This window comes from Arachis hypogaea, chromosome 12 (genome assembly GCF_003086295.3).
Source record: "Arachis hypogaea cultivar Tifrunner chromosome 12, arahy.Tifrunner.gnm2.J5K5, whole genome shotgun sequence".
In the NCBI taxonomy this organism is placed as follows: Eukaryota; Viridiplantae; Streptophyta; class Magnoliopsida; order Fabales; family Fabaceae; genus Arachis; species Arachis hypogaea.
The window spans coordinates 108065898-108082870 of NC_092047.1; the positions used below are offsets into that span (position 1 = coordinate 108065898).

At 34.1% G+C, this 16973-nt stretch overlaps 3 protein-coding genes across 5 annotated transcripts; all 3 read left to right on the top strand.

Annotated features, from left to right (window-relative positions):
• The first annotated feature begins 243 nt into the window (after window positions 1–243).
• LOC112730486 (uncharacterized) lies at window positions 244–1292 on the top strand. Its single transcript, XM_025780570.1, has 3 exons — window positions 244–282; window positions 373–1162; window positions 1249–1292. The coding sequence occupies exons 1-3, from the start codon at window positions 244–246 to the stop codon at window positions 1290–1292; spliced, it is 873 nt and encodes a 290-aa protein (XP_025636355.1).
• Window positions 1293–8871: 7579 nt separating this feature from the next.
• LOC112728142 (WEB family protein At2g38370) lies at window positions 8872–11719 on the top strand. Of its 2 annotated transcripts, none has more exons than XM_025778172.3 (2): window positions 8872–9362; window positions 9956–11719. In XM_025778172.3, exons 1-2 carry the CDS (start codon window positions 9228–9230, stop codon window positions 11474–11476), a joined length of 1656 nt encoding a protein of 551 aa, XP_025633957.1. In that variant the 5' UTR covers window positions 8872–9227; the 3' UTR covers window positions 11477–11719. The 2 variants fall into 2 exon arrangements, with proteins under 2 accessions (XP_025633957.1, XP_025633956.1); XM_025778171.3 differs by having other exon boundaries at window positions 9037–9362; window positions 9953–11719.
• Window positions 11720–12303: 584 nt separating this feature from the next.
• On the top strand, window positions 12304–14637 carry LOC112729388 (uncharacterized). Of its 2 annotated transcripts, none has more exons than XM_025779612.3 (6): window positions 12304–12462; window positions 12855–12974; window positions 13184–13329; window positions 13539–13724; window positions 14014–14073; window positions 14223–14637. In XM_025779612.3, exons 2-6 carry the CDS (start codon window positions 12860–12862, stop codon window positions 14367–14369), a joined length of 654 nt encoding a protein of 217 aa, XP_025635397.1. In that variant the 5' UTR covers window positions 12304–12462; window positions 12855–12859; the 3' UTR covers window positions 14370–14637. The 2 variants fall into 2 exon arrangements, with proteins under 2 accessions (XP_025635397.1, XP_025635398.1); XM_025779613.3 differs by having other exon boundaries at window positions 12336–12462; window positions 12840–12974; window positions 14223–14557.
• The last annotated feature ends 2336 nt before the right edge of the window (window positions 14638–16973 follow it).

Below are 16973 nucleotides of genomic sequence, written 5' to 3' on the forward strand. Positions count from 1 at the left end.
TTAATAGTTCTTTGTTGTGAATGATATTTAGTTGTTCTTTACGTAGCTGGAATAGCGAAAAATAAGACTATAACGATCTTACATAGTAAAGTGTGTTTATTAATTGAGTTGTAATAAAAGACTTCTTACTGAGTACATAATGAAGCATTTATTACTTTTGATGTATGCAGCGCCTCCTGTTGTGGCGGATGATGAGTTCACAGTGGGATGGAATTCAGTTCAAGGGAGGCAGTAATCAAGGCAATGAAAGATTATACCATCCGGAGAGGTGTGGAATATCGGGTATATGAGTCGGAACCGACGACATTCTATGCCAAATGTACAGAATATGGGAATGGTTGTGACTGGTTGATCAGGGTAACCAAAATGTAGAAGAAGTACTGTTGGGAGATAAGGAGGTACAATGGAAGTCACACTTGTACCAGGTCTACTATTTCTCAAGACCATTCGAAGCTGGATTCCAAGACAGTTGCAGAAGCAATAAAGCCGTTGGTAGAGGTTGACCCGTCTATAAAGGTGAAATTAGTAATTGCTGATGTCCAGTCAAAGTTTAACTATACCATCAGTTATCGCAAGGCTTGGTTAGCAAAGCAGCAGGCGGTCGAATCAATTTTCGGAAGTTGGGAAGCATCGTATGAAGCTTTGCCCATATGGTTTGAGACCATGTGCCACAAAGAGCCATCAGCAGTGGTTCACTTTGAAACAATGCCTGCTTACCAGGGGGATGATTTGGTTCCTGATATACATGTTCTACATAGAGTCTTCTGGAGTTATTACCCCTGTATAAGGGCCTTCAGACACTGCAAGCCAGTGGTGCAGGTGGACGGGACTCATTTGTATGGAAAATACAAGGGTTGTTTATTGGTTGCAGTCTCACAAGATGGTAATAACAACATCGTGCCTATTGCATTGGCCATAGTGGAGGGAGAGACTTCTGATGCATGGTACTATTTTCTGAGCAACCTGCGTCAACATGTGGTGACACGTGATGGTGTGAGACTTATCTCTGATCGACACGATTCGATTAGGTCAGCTATTGAACGAAGTAATGGGGCGTGGTCTCCTCCTAGAGCTTTCCATATGTTTTGTATCCGGCATATTGAGTCCAACTTCTTGAGGAAGTTCAAGGCACCTTACTTGCAGAAGCTTATCGTAAACATTGGTAAGTTTGAATAGAATGAACTTTGAATTTATTGTAAGTACGATCAAATAGAATGTTGTTCATAGTTGACTGAATGTTTTTCATAGGATACTCGATGACGACCAGAGAGTACCAGATGCGCTATGAATGATTAAAGGAACGGGGTGAGGCTTACACCAACTGGCTTGATCGGATCCCTCGTGAGTAGGGGTGGCAGGAGTACCCGAATCCGCGGGTACCCGACCCGCCCCAACCCGGTCGGGGCGGGTTTAAACCCGACCCGGAGCGGGGCGGGGCGGGGTCGGGGTCAGGCTAAACCCGCCCCTACCCGCCCCGGAGTACATATATATATATATATCATTTAAGTTTTTAGGGTTTCTATTCCTTATAGCCACCAGCCTAACCTAACACTGTACTCATTTCATTTTTCCATTCCATTTACGCGTTTCACCCTCCCCAAAGAACCCTAGCGGAGAAGACTGAAGACTGAAGAGGGAAGGAAATTAACTTCCTCTTCTCCGTAGTGAACCTCAGATCTAGTGACCTTCACTGCGCCATCGAGCCTTCCGCCGAGCTTGTCGCCGTCGCTGCACTGCCGTCCTGCCGAGCCCGTCACCGAGTCGCTGCCACTGCGCTGTAGTCCTGTTGGCGCCGTGTCGTCGCCCTGCTGAACCCTCGAATTTACTCATCATTGGCTCCTTGCTGCACTACCGAAGCTACTGAGTGAACCCGTCTTTCTCACCGTCTTCCTCCAAGTGGTAAGTTTCCCTGTTTGCTGTCTCTGCGCTGCTCTCCTAGAGATTGCCTTCACAGTATCTGTAGCTTTAATTAATTTTAATTTCATAGTTTTAGTTAGAGTTTAACTAGTTAGAGACTTAGAGTTTTTACTGTATTCCCTGTTTGCTTGTTAATTTTAATTTGAGCCTTTTTGATGTGCCAACTGCCCAGTGATGAATTTAAATATTGTATATCAATTTATATGAAACTCTAGCATAATAGTCACATAAACCACAAAAGATAACACCATTGTAATGCCATATTCAGATTATGGACTTTAGGCAATAACGGAAAAATAGAAGAGAGAATTAAGACTATCTGTAGTATAAAAATATATAGGTGTGGGTCAAATTGAGTATGTTGTGCTATGATACAAAAACAAAATACAAAGCACTATTCCCTATTTATAATAATATTACAAAATCAAATCTTATTTAGATGAAGAAACAAATCTGAAGTATAAGGAAAATATAAACATGAATCCTAAGAGATAAACTGATAATGTAATATTTTAAGATATGATATGAGACATTATGTGATACTATAAGATACAGTATAGACATTTCTAAATTTCCAATTTATTTGTACCTCTCAAGCATTTACAGCTATAAATGTAAACAGATCCAATTTTAATATAAGAGTGGTGTTTTCTCTTCTATTTTTTTGCTTATTGTAACCAAAGAACTTCATATATTTCTAATTTAAATATTTAAAAAGTTTGATCTATTTAATTTGTGGTTGGTTAATGATTAACCATAGCTTTATAAAACTTCATGCATCTAATTCCCACTTTGATGGCAACTCCCCTGAAAGTTGATTTTAGAGCATACCTATGGTGAAGACAATGCATGCTTATTCTAACTAACTTGCTGAGTTTTGTGCTAAGCATTATGATATTGCAAAAATTTGGAAGCATATACACATGCACCTCATTATTATGGACTACAACTATTGGTGGATGAGATAGGTGTTGAGGTTTCTAAGATTTAAGCTTTTGTCCTTTTCTTTATGTTGTACCCAAAAAGCAAAAGAAAACTCATTTTTCCACTGCATTAACACTTGCTGCTTTTCGAGATTAAGCTCACCAGAATAAGTAAAGGATATCAAATCGATGAAAAGAAAATGTACTGCATCCTTAAAAGTAAATTGCTACTATTCTCCATGAATTACTTAGCGGTTGGAATTTCTAGAGTTTAAAGCTAATGCTAAATATTAAACAATAGCAATATTTGTATTGCATATCTCTGTCCCTCAAGATACATGTTATGGCTCTTCCCTTTCTTACTTTGCATGAAAAATCTTGTATGCTTAATTGAAACGAGCTGATCTTGTTTGCATTTCATGTGGAAATTTTATAAAGCTATATCTTCTTCATTCAACTATTGTGCTTTAAGGAAAAAAAAAACATTTTGCTTTGGTTCTGGTTGTGGTTGCCTGCTGCATAGTTCAATGACTATGTCAAGTGGTTTATGTGGTTTATTATGATTTTTAGTGTACTTCAATTTGTGTTTACTTATCTTAGTGGCTTAAACTTCCAATTCTCTACTATTTCACTTATGCATTCTGATCTTTATGCATTCATTGGTTGGATTTATGTTAATTTTATACCCTCAGTAATTTTAATTTTATTGATATAGGTAGTTTCAATGTAGGTTTGTTAAGATAATTTCATGGCTAGTAATGCTAGAGAAGACACACAAAGCAATAATTTTCCTACCGATATTGAAGTTGAAGTTCAGAGTAATGCTAATCCAACTTCAGAAACTCCACAACCAACGGATAATAATACCTCAAATCCAGAAGGATCAAATCCTGTTGAAGGTGACAATAAGGCTAATGTTAAGAGTGCTTATTGGGAGTATTTTGATTGTTTTAAAGTTGAAGGTGAATGGAAGGCAAAATGCAAATTTTGCAAGAGTGTGCTTAGTGCAAATCCGAAGAATGGTACTAAGTCATTGAGAAACCATGTGGACCGCTACTGTAAAAGAATAAAAGTGATGAACTCAAGGCAATCATCAATTGTTGAATCACTAGCAAAACAAGCACATGTGCAAAAAGTAAATGAAGATGGCTTTGTGTTTGATCCTTCAAAGACAAGAAAGTGTGTCGCCGAAATGATTATACTGCATGAGTATCCTTTGAGTTGTGTGGACCACCATGGACTGAGGCGATTGGTTGCATCAATGCAACCAACATTTAAAATGCCTAGTCGCAACACGGTTAGGAAAGACATCTTGAAGATGTTTGGGGATGAGAAGCTGAAGCTAACTCTTCAACTAGATGAAAATGATAGCAGAGTTGCAATAACTAGCGACATGTGGACTTCCAATCAAGAAAAAGGTTACATGGTTGTCACAGCTCACTATATCGATAGTTCGTGGAAGTTGCAAATGCGCCTATTGAGATACTTCATAAACTTCTATATATTGTGTTGTATTAGTATGTTGACATCTAAAATTCATGCATCTTTGTTTTATTTTTTAGCTTTTGTTATGTTCCTTGTCCCCATACAAGTGAAGTTCTTACTCAAACATTGATGAAAATATTGTTAGAATGGAATGTTGATAGAAAACTGTCTACTGTTATATTGGATAATTGTTCTACTAATGATGCTATGATAGATGAATTGTTGGGGCGGATAGATTCTTCATTCTTGATGTTGGGGGTAAATTGTTGCATATGCGTTGTTGTGCTCATATACTGAATTTGATTGTGAAGGATGGTTTGAGTATAGTTAAGGAAAGTATTGAAAAGATTCATAGTAGTGTATTGTATTGGACTGCAACGCCGAAAAGGAACAAAACTTTTGTTAGTTGGTGTGCTAAAACAGCGATTCCATTTACTAAGAAATTGGTTCTTGACTGTCCGACTAGGTGGAACTCAACTTATTTGATGTTAGACACTGCATTGTTGTATAGAGCTGTCTTTCCTAGGTTAAGACAAAAGGAACCCCAATATAAAACTGTGCCAAGTAATGAGGAGTAGGAACTTGCCAAGGAAATATGTGATAGATTGAAGTTGTTTTATGATGTTACTCAACTGTTTTCTGGTTCTAAATTTCCGACTGCCAATCTTTATTTTACTCTCGTTTGTAAAATAAAAGTCTCATTGGATGAATGGCAACTTTCTAGTAATTCTTTAATTGCTAATATGGCATCTAGTATGAAGAAGAAATTTGAGAAGTATTGGGATGAGATTCATGGCATTATGGGTGTTGCTGCTGTTTTAGATCCTAGGTACAAGATGGTTGGGGTTGAATTTCAATTTGGAAAAATGTATCCAGATCCAATAGAATGTTCTAAGCAAGTTGACAGAATTCATCAGTTGTGTAATGAGTTGGTTAATGAATACAATCAAAAAATGAGTTCTGATGTGTCACATATTGGTACAAAAGAAGTTGATGAAAGTGGAAATACAAGCGTATTTGGGGGTGATGATTATATGGTGTATCTTAAAAGAAGAAAGATGATAAGGGGTTCATGTGTGAATGTTGAGTTTGATCATTATCTTGAGGAGGACATTCATCCTCCAAATGATCCTAACTTTAATGTTTTGAAATGGTGGAAGAACAATCAAATGAAATTTAAAGTTTTGGCAAAAATAGCCAAGGATATATATGCCATTCCGGTATCCACTGTTGCTTCTGAATCTGCTTTTAGTACAAGTGGTCGTGTGATTTCTCCTCATCACGGAAAGCTCAAAGAAAGCATAATTGAAGCTTTAATGTGTGGCCAAAGTTGGCTGTGGGCAGCTTTAGGGAATAAAGGTGACATATTACTTAATATTCATTTATGTTAATTTTTTACATTATAGTAATTATTTTATTAATTGCTATCTCTTTTGATTTTTAGGTTTAAATCTTGATCTTCAAACCTTTAATGATGATGAAGTGTGGAAAGTGATCAAGAATAAAGATTGAAGACTTTTTAATATTTTAACGATGTAATTTCTTTATGTTTGTATTTTAATTAAGTTATTTGACATTGTATGGACCTTTTTAAATTTCAAGTTATTTGATATTATATGAATCTTATGTTTGTATTTTAATTTAATTATAAATTTTAAGTTTGTATCTTAATTTATAAATAAATGTGTAAAAAATAAAATGTCATTTAATTTTTATAGGGGCGGGTAGGGGCGGGCGGGTACCCGTGGGGGCGGGTTAGGGTACAGGTGCTTACTACCCGCGGTAGGGGTGGGGCGGGTAGTAGTGGAATGCAAGGAGGGCGGGGTGGGGTCGGGTAGGGCTAAAACCCGCCCCTACCCGCCCCACTGCCACCCTTACTCGTGAGCAGTATGCTTTGGCATTTGATGGTGGTTACCGATGGGGTCATATGACCACCAATCTTGTGAAATGTATCAACTCTGTCTTAAAGGGTGTACGCAATCTCCCAGTCACTGCACTTGTTAAGGCTACATTTTACAGACTGAATGAGTTGTTCACTAGGAAAAGAGCCGAGGCTGAAGCCCGAATCAATGCTGGACTTGTGTTCTCTGAGATGGTGACAACCAAGCTGCATGCAAATCAACGAGCATCAGATAACATACAGGTTAGCTATTTTGATAGAGAAAATGAAGTCTTCGAAGTACGCGAGATGCCTAGTGGGGTTGAGTATGCAGTTGACATACGCCACCATCGGTGCGACTGTGGTGAATTCCAGGTTGACCGAATTCCATGTCGACACGTGTTTGTGTGTTGTGCAAATCAGAGGTTGGATTGGCAAGTGTACGTTAATGACGTTTACAAGATGGACCAAGTTCGAAGAGTATACAGGGCTAGGTTTAGACCACTGGAAAATCCGGCAACGTGGCCTGCTTATCATGGACCTAGATTCGTTGGAAACCCGTTCCTCAGACGGGTAGCCAAAGGTCGGCCGAAGATGACCCGCTTCTTGAATGAGATGGACACTCGTATGTTGCGTCGCCCGAGGCGATGCAAGCAATGCGGTGCCGAGGGCCATAGTCGCAGTAGATGTCGTCAAAGTGGTGGACCGAGTGCAGGTCCAGCCGAAGAGTAGTAGTTACCTTTTTTTACATTTCGTTTGAATTTACATTTATGTGACAGAATTGTCCCAAATAACAATATTATGTGACACTTTACATACATCTGCATGTGCACATCATCATTCAACACTATACGATCTTTCAAACCCCTAAACCACTTTAATTTTATAAAGCTCCCTCTACAGTCCGTCTTCCTCGGTGCAATTCCAAATTGGTGCAAGCACTTGGCTTCCAATGCCTAAAAGCTACTCATGGTCGGACCTGTAACCGGAAGACCATTTGTCGGCAGACCGAGAATTACCGCCACATCCTCCAAGGTCACGGCACACTCACCAACCGGAAAATGAAAAGTGTGAGTCTCGGGCCGCCATCTCTCAATCAGAGCATTAATCATTGCTGACTGACCTTTAATAACTCCAATTTGGGATACATAATAAAATCCAGTCTCGCGTAACTGTGACTCAACAATTTGGTTGTATGGATCCGGCGGGTGTAAATGATCACACATCAACATCCTTGAAGCCTACAATATCACATTTTCGTTATAAGAACAAGTATAATATAACTATATTATTCAAAAACACAATTATCCTTAACATGTTCATTATAACTAATTCCCAACATAATTGCATTTCAAACATACACATTAAATATGTTATACAAAAATCCTTCAATCATATTCATTACCTTATAATAGAAATTAATTAACCTTACACAGTAAATCAGCCTCTATTATTATTATTATTATTATTATTATTATTATTATTATTATTATTATTATTATTATTATTATTATTATTATTATTATTCAAACAGCATACATACTAATTTTATTATTATTATTATTATTATTATTATTATTCATATAAAACAGCATACTAATTTATTATTATTATTATTATTATTCAAACAACATACATACTAATTTTATTATTATTATTATTATTATTATTTAACACAGCATAAAATCTAAGTTTAGTTATTACTAATTTATTGTCTAAATTTTACTGAATTAAAATTCAATTGTTAATGATTATAAATAAAATAATTAATTAAATTTTTATTATTAATCATAATAATTAATTAAACTCAATTACTAATACTGATAATAACAACAACAATATATCAATATCCACCTATTTCAATCTAATATGTACAGATCTTATTTTTCTTTCTCTTTCATTCATTCATTCTTTACATGTGTCATTTATTTTTTCATTTTATTTTAATTAATATGCATAAAAAAAAACCCAGTTCACCCTCACCGGTACAATTTACTAACTAACCATATCATTCATACATACATACATACATACATACATACATACATACAAGGTTTATTCCTATTTTAATTTCTATTTCTAACCACTTAATAATAAAATCATACATACATATATGTTTAATCTCTACTTAGTGCCATTATAATATATATTGCTAATAAAATCTAAAATTATCACTATTATTATCATTAAATCAGATTATTAAAAAATAAAAACTTACATAATTTGAATGTCCAAGATAATTAACAATATGAAACTCTGGTTGATTTACTTCCTTAATTTTTCGTCTTCTTGACATTTTTATTCAAATTTTTCACTAAGATTGTTGTGGTCCAACAATGGTGAAACGATGGGGTTGAGAATAAGCAGAAAGGAATAGTTTGTGTGAAAGTGAAAGAGATAGTGTTGGGAGGGAGTGAAACACGGGTTTTGGAGGGTGAAACACGGATAGAGAGTCACGGGGCCACCCAGAAGCCAAGTGCATGCGCGACGCGTGGCAAGGAGGTCACCAATCGATGCCACCGATTTGTGCACCTACCACGCCCTGAAATCGGATCCACCGATTTCCGTCTCTCCATTGGTGCCACCGATTTTTTCGACAACGCCGTCACATCTTAATGAAACACCCCAAACCCCCATAGCACTGTGAAACTCCTTCACCGACTCTCCATATCAAAATAAAAAAAGTCAGATTTTGTTGGTGTTAGTAGAACTATAGAAGTATAGAACGGTGAAATTGTGAACACTGAACACGTTTGACCATCTGAGCTTTGTTGTCACTTTCTTCAATTCTTTTTTCTTTTTAAATATTATAAATAAATGTGATGTCTTGTTACCGTTGACAGAAGAGAAAACTTTGTCCCCACCCAATCGCTACTTGTTGTGGGTCCCATTCTCGAAATTGAAGGCAATAACTCCGCTCTCAGCTCTCAACAACACAGACACTCACACTCTCTCTTCACTCTGCACTCTTCACTCTCTCTCTCTCTCTCTCTTTCTAGCTCAACGGTTCATTTGTTCATTCCATGGAGCTTGACGGTGGTGGAAGAGCTGAGATTGATACATCGGCGCCTTTTGAATCCGTCAAGGAAGCTGTTTCTCGATTTGGCGGCCTTGGTTACTGGAAACCTATTCCCAATAATTCCCACATTCTACTTCAGGTAACAATTTCCAATTCCTACTACAACCTAATGCCTTTACCTAGGGTTTCCGATCCTAAATGTTCCAACTTTATATCTTGTCTATGTAGTTTGTGTGCTCTGTGCACAATGTAAATGGGATCATATTCTTATTTTCAATTTTTAGTTCTGGTTTTGTTATGTTTCTCTGTGATCCAGAATTCATATATTATCTATTTATGGCTAGTTGTAATGTCAATTTGTTCATAAATTTCTAATATTTGGCATGTCGGTATTTAATTTGTGTTACACTATTATGGTGGTAGTCTAATTTTCTGTGAATGTTTATTGCATACCTATAAACAAATCATAAAAATTGAGAGTAGTTTAATTTTTACTCACTTAGTCATCCAATTAAATTCACTCTTTTAGATGACTATTTAAGTAATTAGTATGAAAGTTAGATAATTATTCATAATTAATCCTATATTTAATTTCACAGTAATAAGTGAAAATTGCTTTCTCTGTTACCAATCTCTATTCTCTAATGTTATACATCTTCATTTTACTCCAACTTTTAAGTCATTTGTATTGACTATTGAGCTAATTAGTGAAAGTTTCTTTTCTTCAAGCAGCGCCAAAATGAAGAGCTTGACCCTGGAAAACTGGAAGAGCAAGCAGCAGTTATGGAGAAAGAACTAATAGTAAAAGAAAGGGAAACACTTGAAGTCTTGAAAGAACTCGAAAGTACCAAAAAGCTTGTGGAAAACTTGAAATCAAAGCTTCAGAATGAAGAATCCGAAGCAAATTTGAGGCTTCAGATGAGTGTCTGCGATAACGTATCTTCTGTCAAGGACATAGAAGAGGATAAGGAAAACCGAGCCAATCTTGTTCTTCAGCTTTCAAATGAAGGTTGTATTTCATCGTCTCCGGGTTCAATATTAATGGAACTGAAGCAGGCGAAACTGAACCTGAACAGGACTACAAATGATATCGCTGATGTGCGGGTTGCTGTGGAATTGCTTAACAAGAAGTTAGAGAAGGAAAGGATCTCCCTAGAGAAAACCCGTGAGAGGCTAACTCAGAATTCTTCAAAAATATCTTCACTTGAGGAAGAGCTAAACCAAACTAGAATTAAACTACAAGTTGCAAAAGATGCTGAAATTAAGGGCAGTTTAGATGATCCTTCCGATATCACAAAAGAGCTACAGAGATTGAGTTCCGAGGCAGATCATTTCAAGAAAATGGGAGAAGCAGCGAGATCAGAAGTCATGAGAGCAATGTCTGAGATTGAGCAGACCAAGGCTATGATAAGAACTGCCGAGATCAGGTTGGTTGCTGCCAGGAAAATGAAGGAAGCAGCTATAGCAGCCGAAGATGCCGCGCTCGCAGAAATCAAAGCCTTATCACATGGTAGTTCACCCGGAGATGGTGAGCAAAAGCATGATGGGATTACTCTTTCCTTTGAGGAGTACACTGCCCTTACTGCCAAAGCTCGAGATGCCGAGGAGCATTCCAAGAAGAGAATCGTTGATGCTATGCTTCTAGTTGACGAAGCAAACTTATCGAAAATGGACATCTTGAAAAGGGTAGAGGAGGCAACAGAAGAAGTTAAAACCAGCAAGAAGGCCTTAGAAGAAGCTTTGGAGAGGGTAGAAGCTGCAAATAGAGGAAAGCTAGAAGTTGAAGAGGCTCTAAGGAAGTGGCGATCCGATGGTCACAAAAGGCGTTCTTCTATACACAACTCTGCCAAATTCAAGAATTCATACCCGTCTCACCTCCGTCGAGATTCGCGATTGCTCGACGTGAATGGGCTAAATCTGGAAAACAGTGAAGTGAATCCTGTTCTAAACCCAACCCTATCCATAGGACAGATATTGAGCCGGAAGTTAATGGTGCCAGATGATTTTGAGGCCAGGAGAAGCTCGGCCGAAGCAAGGAGAAGCTCGGCAAAACGGAAGGTGTCGCTTGGTCAGATGCTCGGCAAACATAGTTATTATGACCCAGATCAACCTTTTGACAGGCAAGTTGAGAAAGAGAATGGTCATCATCCACAGTTCTCTTCTGCAAAGAGAAAGAAATTTGGGTTTGCTAGATTCTCTCTTCTTTTGACAAAGCAACAAAAGAAAAAGAAGCCAATGCTGAACTTGAGGTGAATCAATATCATTTGGTGGCAATCTCTTGTTTCCAAGACAAAGAAAAAAATGAGAAATGGACTTGGTCTTTCAATTACTGTTTGTTGTGTTTACCTTGATTGGTTTGAAATCCTTGCTATGTATACTACTAACTAGTGTTTTCTTTCTTACCCTTGGCTTGCTATGTATGCTACTTGTAGAGATTATTTGTATGAATTCTTTAACTGTTGTAAGCTGGTGTTATATAGTTTCCATGTTCCTAAAGAACAGTCTTTTCTTTTTCCCTTCTTTTTACTCTATATTTATACAAAGTTATGCTATATTGGCATCAAATAGCCTTGGGATCAACTACACATGATTTCAAGAAGTACTTAATTTTGATTCACTTGCCACTCTTTTGAACCAAGTATTTTGTAATTATATATATTGGTTTCATAGAATTATTGTTGTTGGTTTTTTAGAATATTTCTTAGTTAAACCACTTTGAAGACCAGAAAGCTTCCCTATTTTAATGTGTTTTTTCTTTAATAAGATGTTCCATCCAATCGATGTATTGATTTAATTTCTTTTTGTTGATACATTTATAAAGTAGTGTACTTAAATATAATTTAATTTCTGTCTAGTACATTGATTTGTGAATAATATCAAAATAACCCAAAAAGACTTATATGAAATGAATCAATTAATTACCTTCGATAAAAGGTTTAATATTTATTGGAAACAATATTTATCAGAAGATTTTCATAATGAGTATTCAAACTCTAAATCAAGAAATACAAATAAATTGATTTATGAGGAAATATCAAATTCGGTCCGGTCTAATTTTATTTTTTATTTTATCTTGTAAGCCACCACCAGCTAGGAAGAAAAACATTACAGAACAAAACAGCCATGAATCAATAAGAACTACCTTTCTTTGCCTTCTTTCCTTGTCCTCTTTGATTTAGTTGCAACCGCACAGACACATATATTTCTAACACATTGCCCAATCATTCTTCCCTCATAAGGTACCATTCTAGTCTTCTAATTCCTCACATTAACATTGTGTAAATTTGAATTAAATTTTAAAATTGCATGTGCGTTATTAGTTAGTTCTTCCTTAATTTAATGATTTTGTGTAGACATAATACATGATACGATTTAACGATAGAGTTTCATAAATGTAACTACTTCTAACGAGTTTTAAATTTTCTAATTAGGGATCCAGAGTTTTTTATTTTTATTCATATATGTACATCTTTGGAAATCAGAATAGCATTTTTAACATATTTATTGCTATTTTCTAAAAGCAATTGTTTAGTTTTAATATTAGGTTATTTAGATTTAAATTTATCTTTATTATAACTATTTTACTTTGATGCAATTTAAACATGGGATTTTGAAGTGGTTGTGATTTCAGGCACCATGGAGGGAAGAATAATGGGGTTCTTGTTTCTGATTGTGTTGAGTGCTATTTGGACTTGTAATGCAAATGAACTTGCAAAACCAGATGAATGGAGCATCACCATAATAACTGCTGGTAACTTTTCTATTTTTGTTTTTTATTTATTTGTATTTGTATAATTCTTCTAGCTCCAATTAATTAGCCTTAATTAACATTTGATTCTTAGCTGATGAACAAACACAAACACATTAGTTTAGGTTAAGTGAATAATTTCTGTATATATATAGTATGGTTTTGGAATTTGAAACAAAGATGCATCAATTAATAACATATTCAAAATGCAGAACTAAACAGAGATTCAGGTATGTGTGAATTTTGTGAGGAATACGTGGCTGAGGCACTTGATTATCTTAATGATAACAACACACAAAATGAGATTGTTGGTGTCCTTCATAATTGTTGCTCTTATATGCAGTTTTACAGCAATAAGGTCAGTACTTAACTTGCCTTAACCATGTGAACGTAATAAATCCATTTTTGTTGGGAAAATTATGATCACTTTTTTTTAGGAAGTTATTGTTTGAATGTTGAATGAATCAAAACTTTAGCACAAATATTAGTAACAAAATCAACACTTTGTCCATTTTATATATTATTCACTAATCTATAGTATGTGGTTTCTTCTTATGCATTTCACAGTGCACCAAATTGGTGGATTATTATGTTCCTCTTTTCATCTCAAAAATAGCTTCAATTGAACCTCAAGAACTTTGCAAAGACGCTAACATATGTCCATTCATTCTAAATGTTCAACAAGATAGCTGTGCCAAGTGCAGAGCTACTGTTTCCGCCATACTCATTAAGTTGAAAGATCCTGAAACACAGGTTAGTAATCACAAATTTAAAAGGGCGAGTACAATTAATATAAGGCTCTTCATGGTTGAACTATTTTACTATTATAGTTGGAATTGATGGTTTTATGGAACATTGAAGCTAACAACTTGCTTGCACCACAAAACTACGTTAACACATAAGAGATATTTTTTGCTTGCAAATATTTTAGAAACTTAATTCTTTAGATATATAAAACTTGTAATACAGTAATATATATGAAATTGCCTTTCCTTGAACTTTTTGTTAAATATATAACTAACAATTTATATTGAAATTTCAGATAGACATAATGAGGGCATTAATGAAGGCTTGCAACAATATGGAGGACTTAAAGGAGAAGGTAATACATTACTTGTTATTGCCATATAGAAAGTATACAAGAACATAATTTTATTTTCACAAACAATTTTATTTTCCCCTTAATTTGTTGATCAAAACCTTCCAACTAGAAAGCATGTTAACAATGTGGGAATATGATATTGTTTGCAGTGCATGAGGGTGGTTTTTAAGTATGGACCTTGGGCAATTGTAAACGCAGAGAAGTTACTCAAGACAACAGATATATGCACTCAGTTACATGTTTGCAAGGAAGAAGCCTCAATCATGGAAGAAACACTCTTTCTCTCCGACTCTTAACTGTGTTTCATATTCGAACTCCACAGATAACATACAAAAACAAAAATTAAAATAAGGTCACTAAAATGAGTTTGAAATTGGAAATATAAATCCGACAAGGTGTTTGAAGAAACAAATTTTTTATCGGTCCCGCTACGTTACCAACAGCATATCTGCCAATTGCTGCCAATTCTTATTTATAACTGTTTTATGGAAGTGTCTTCGTGGATATGTCTAATAAAAATGTCATTTTATGACTGTGTTTAATAGAAGTGTCTTTATAGATATATTTTCTGGATGTGTCTCTTTATATATATATTTAAAATATAATAATTAATTATTGTTGACAATAAATTGACAGATAATATGTTGATACCTGTACTTTCCAATTTCTTATATTCCTTGTTAATTTTACAAAAGTAACATAAATTTTCCATGGTTCTGTCGTGTGACTCGTGTCTCACTTAAATATTGATGAAGTCCGCATTCATATTTGCCACACGTGGTCCAATGTAATTTGCTGGGTTTCAAAAGATACAGAGTAATATTTAAATTTGTTTCTAACAATTTTTTAGTAGAACAGTTTAGTTTTTAATAAATTTTAATTATTGAATTAATTTTTATTAAACAAATTATTTTATATAAGATTATTCGTTTATATAAAATGACTGATATACAATTTTAATTTTTTTTAAAAAATATTATGTCTTTATTTAATAATAATAAAAAATAATTTATTTAGCTTTTTATTAAAATTTGACATAAAAATTAATCTGTGTAACAACATAAAAAGTTAAGAATTAATTTGCGGCTAAATTTGTTAAAAATTAAAGTCTGTTTAAAAGTTTATTTGAGATTTTACTTAAAATATATATAATACCAACTTGTGATATTATTATATGGAGAAATATTAAGGGATTAATATATTTTTTATTAATTTTAGTCAACAATTTGGGCTAATATTATATGTTTATATTATTAAAATTTATATTTTAAAGTATGAAATTTAAAATTTAAAATTTAGTGTTTAGAGTTGGCTAAAAAGTTAGTACTCATATTAGTTTTTAAAATTATATTCGTAGTTTAATTTCGTCCTCTAAAATTTTAATTTATTCAATTTAATTTTTCATTTTGACATTTGTAATTTACGTTAGTTTTTGACTCTGTTTGTCTCATAAAATTGTTAACGATGTATTGAAATAGATAAACGATTGCTACATTAAACTTTCTATCGGTTATTTAATATGATAATTAAATTTTTTTTATCCTAATTTACTTATTAAGAAGCCTCTAAAATGCTTAAGCAAACTTAGGATTAGAGTTTAAAGACTTGATGATAAAGAGAAAATTGAGGTAAAAAAGTTTTAATTATCACATCAAATCGCAATTAGAAAATCTAGTGTGATTATCGTTAGTCTATATTGATATGTTGTTGACGATTTTGTGACAAAAATAAAATTAGGGATTAACATAAATTACGAATACTAAATTAAGAGACTAAATTGAATAAATCAAAATTTTAAGAACTTTATTAAAGCATAAATATAATTTTACGAACCAATATAAATATTAATTCATTGGTTAAATATTAATAAAAAATATTAAATTCTATCGGTCATCACCTAGTATTGTTTTATTGTATATTCATTTTTCTTCATCTAACGAGAAAGTAGTCTTTCTAGATGGATTTCCTATGGTGATTATGTGTTGCACAAATATGAATCCTATTATTGGAACCACAATCATCAAATATAGAAAATTCAAAGGATATTTTATCTTTGAATTTTGTTTTATATTCAAAACGTGCAATGATTAAGAGATTAAATAATTGCCTGACCACTCTTTAATTACATAAGTATTTCATTTGCAATACGCGTTATCATATGTTTCATCTAAAAACGAAAATAAAGTTAAAAAAGGGTCCCCTTTCCATAATTCACAATATGTAACTTCTTAAAAGAAATTATGATTATTAACAACATATAGAGTCTTTTCATGTTTTGTGAAATGCTGATGTTTAATTTGTCTCACATAAAACATAAACTTCAAAATACACCGTCATGGATGTGACACTACCGTGAAGCTTTTTCTCAATCACTCACTTGGATCGTTTCCCTTGCTTATTTGTTTAATTAATTGCGTAATAAGAAACATATTATTGTCATTACTCAACACATGATTAACTATCATCTCTCTAATCTAATCTCTCGCTTTCACCATTTTTTTTTTGTCTGTTTGTGTGTTTCTGTGGTGGCAGCGTGGCACAACATAAATCATACACATTCTTAAAGGATGTGTTGTGATTGTTTTCTAGCATTGCTGTCGTGAGAATAATAAATCACATGTGTATGCTTAATTTGTTGAGGACTTGATGAGGTAATGAAAATCATCAATGAAAAAGAAATATATATTGCCACATATGTTCTTTTAAACTCAATACGTCACTTATTATAATAAGGTAATATCTTGGACTCGTTTGTTGAATAATTTATTTATAAACATATAGTTTTGTAAAGAATTGAAAAAGAATTAAGTGAATCTTAGCCTAGGCCAGTTAATTAATGGGGTAGATATAGGACTTAATGACTTATTATTAACATGTTCGCCAGAATCTGAATCTGGAAG

Coding starts and splice junctions, on each gene's coding strand:
- LOC112730486 (XM_025780570.1), top strand. CDS start 244: ATGAAAGATTATACCATCCGGAGAGGTGTGGAATATCGG. Junction 283..372: donor GGAGAGGTGTGGAATATCGG/GTATATGAGTCG, acceptor ACCAAAATGTAG/AAGAAGTACTGTTGGGAGAT. Junction 1,163..1,248: donor GAAGCTTATCGTAAACATTG/GTAAGTTTGAAT, acceptor TGTTTTTCATAG/GATACTCGATGACGACCAGA.
- LOC112728142 (XM_025778171.3), top strand. CDS start 9,228: ATGGAGCTTGACGGTGGTGGAAGAGCTGAGATTGATACATCGGCGCCT. Junction 9,363..9,952: donor ATTCCCACATTCTACTTCAG/GTAACAATTTCC, acceptor CTTTTCTTCAAG/CAGCGCCAAAATGAAGAGCT.
- LOC112729388 (XM_025779612.3), top strand. CDS start 12,860: ATGGAGGGAAGAATAATGGGGTTCTTGTTTCTGATTGTGTTGAGTGCT. Junction 12,975..13,183: donor CATCACCATAATAACTGCTG/GTAACTTTTCTA, acceptor TTCAAAATGCAG/AACTAAACAGAGATTCAGGT. Junction 13,725..14,013: donor TGAAAGATCCTGAAACACAG/GTTAGTAATCAC, acceptor TTGAAATTTCAG/ATAGACATAATGAGGGCATT.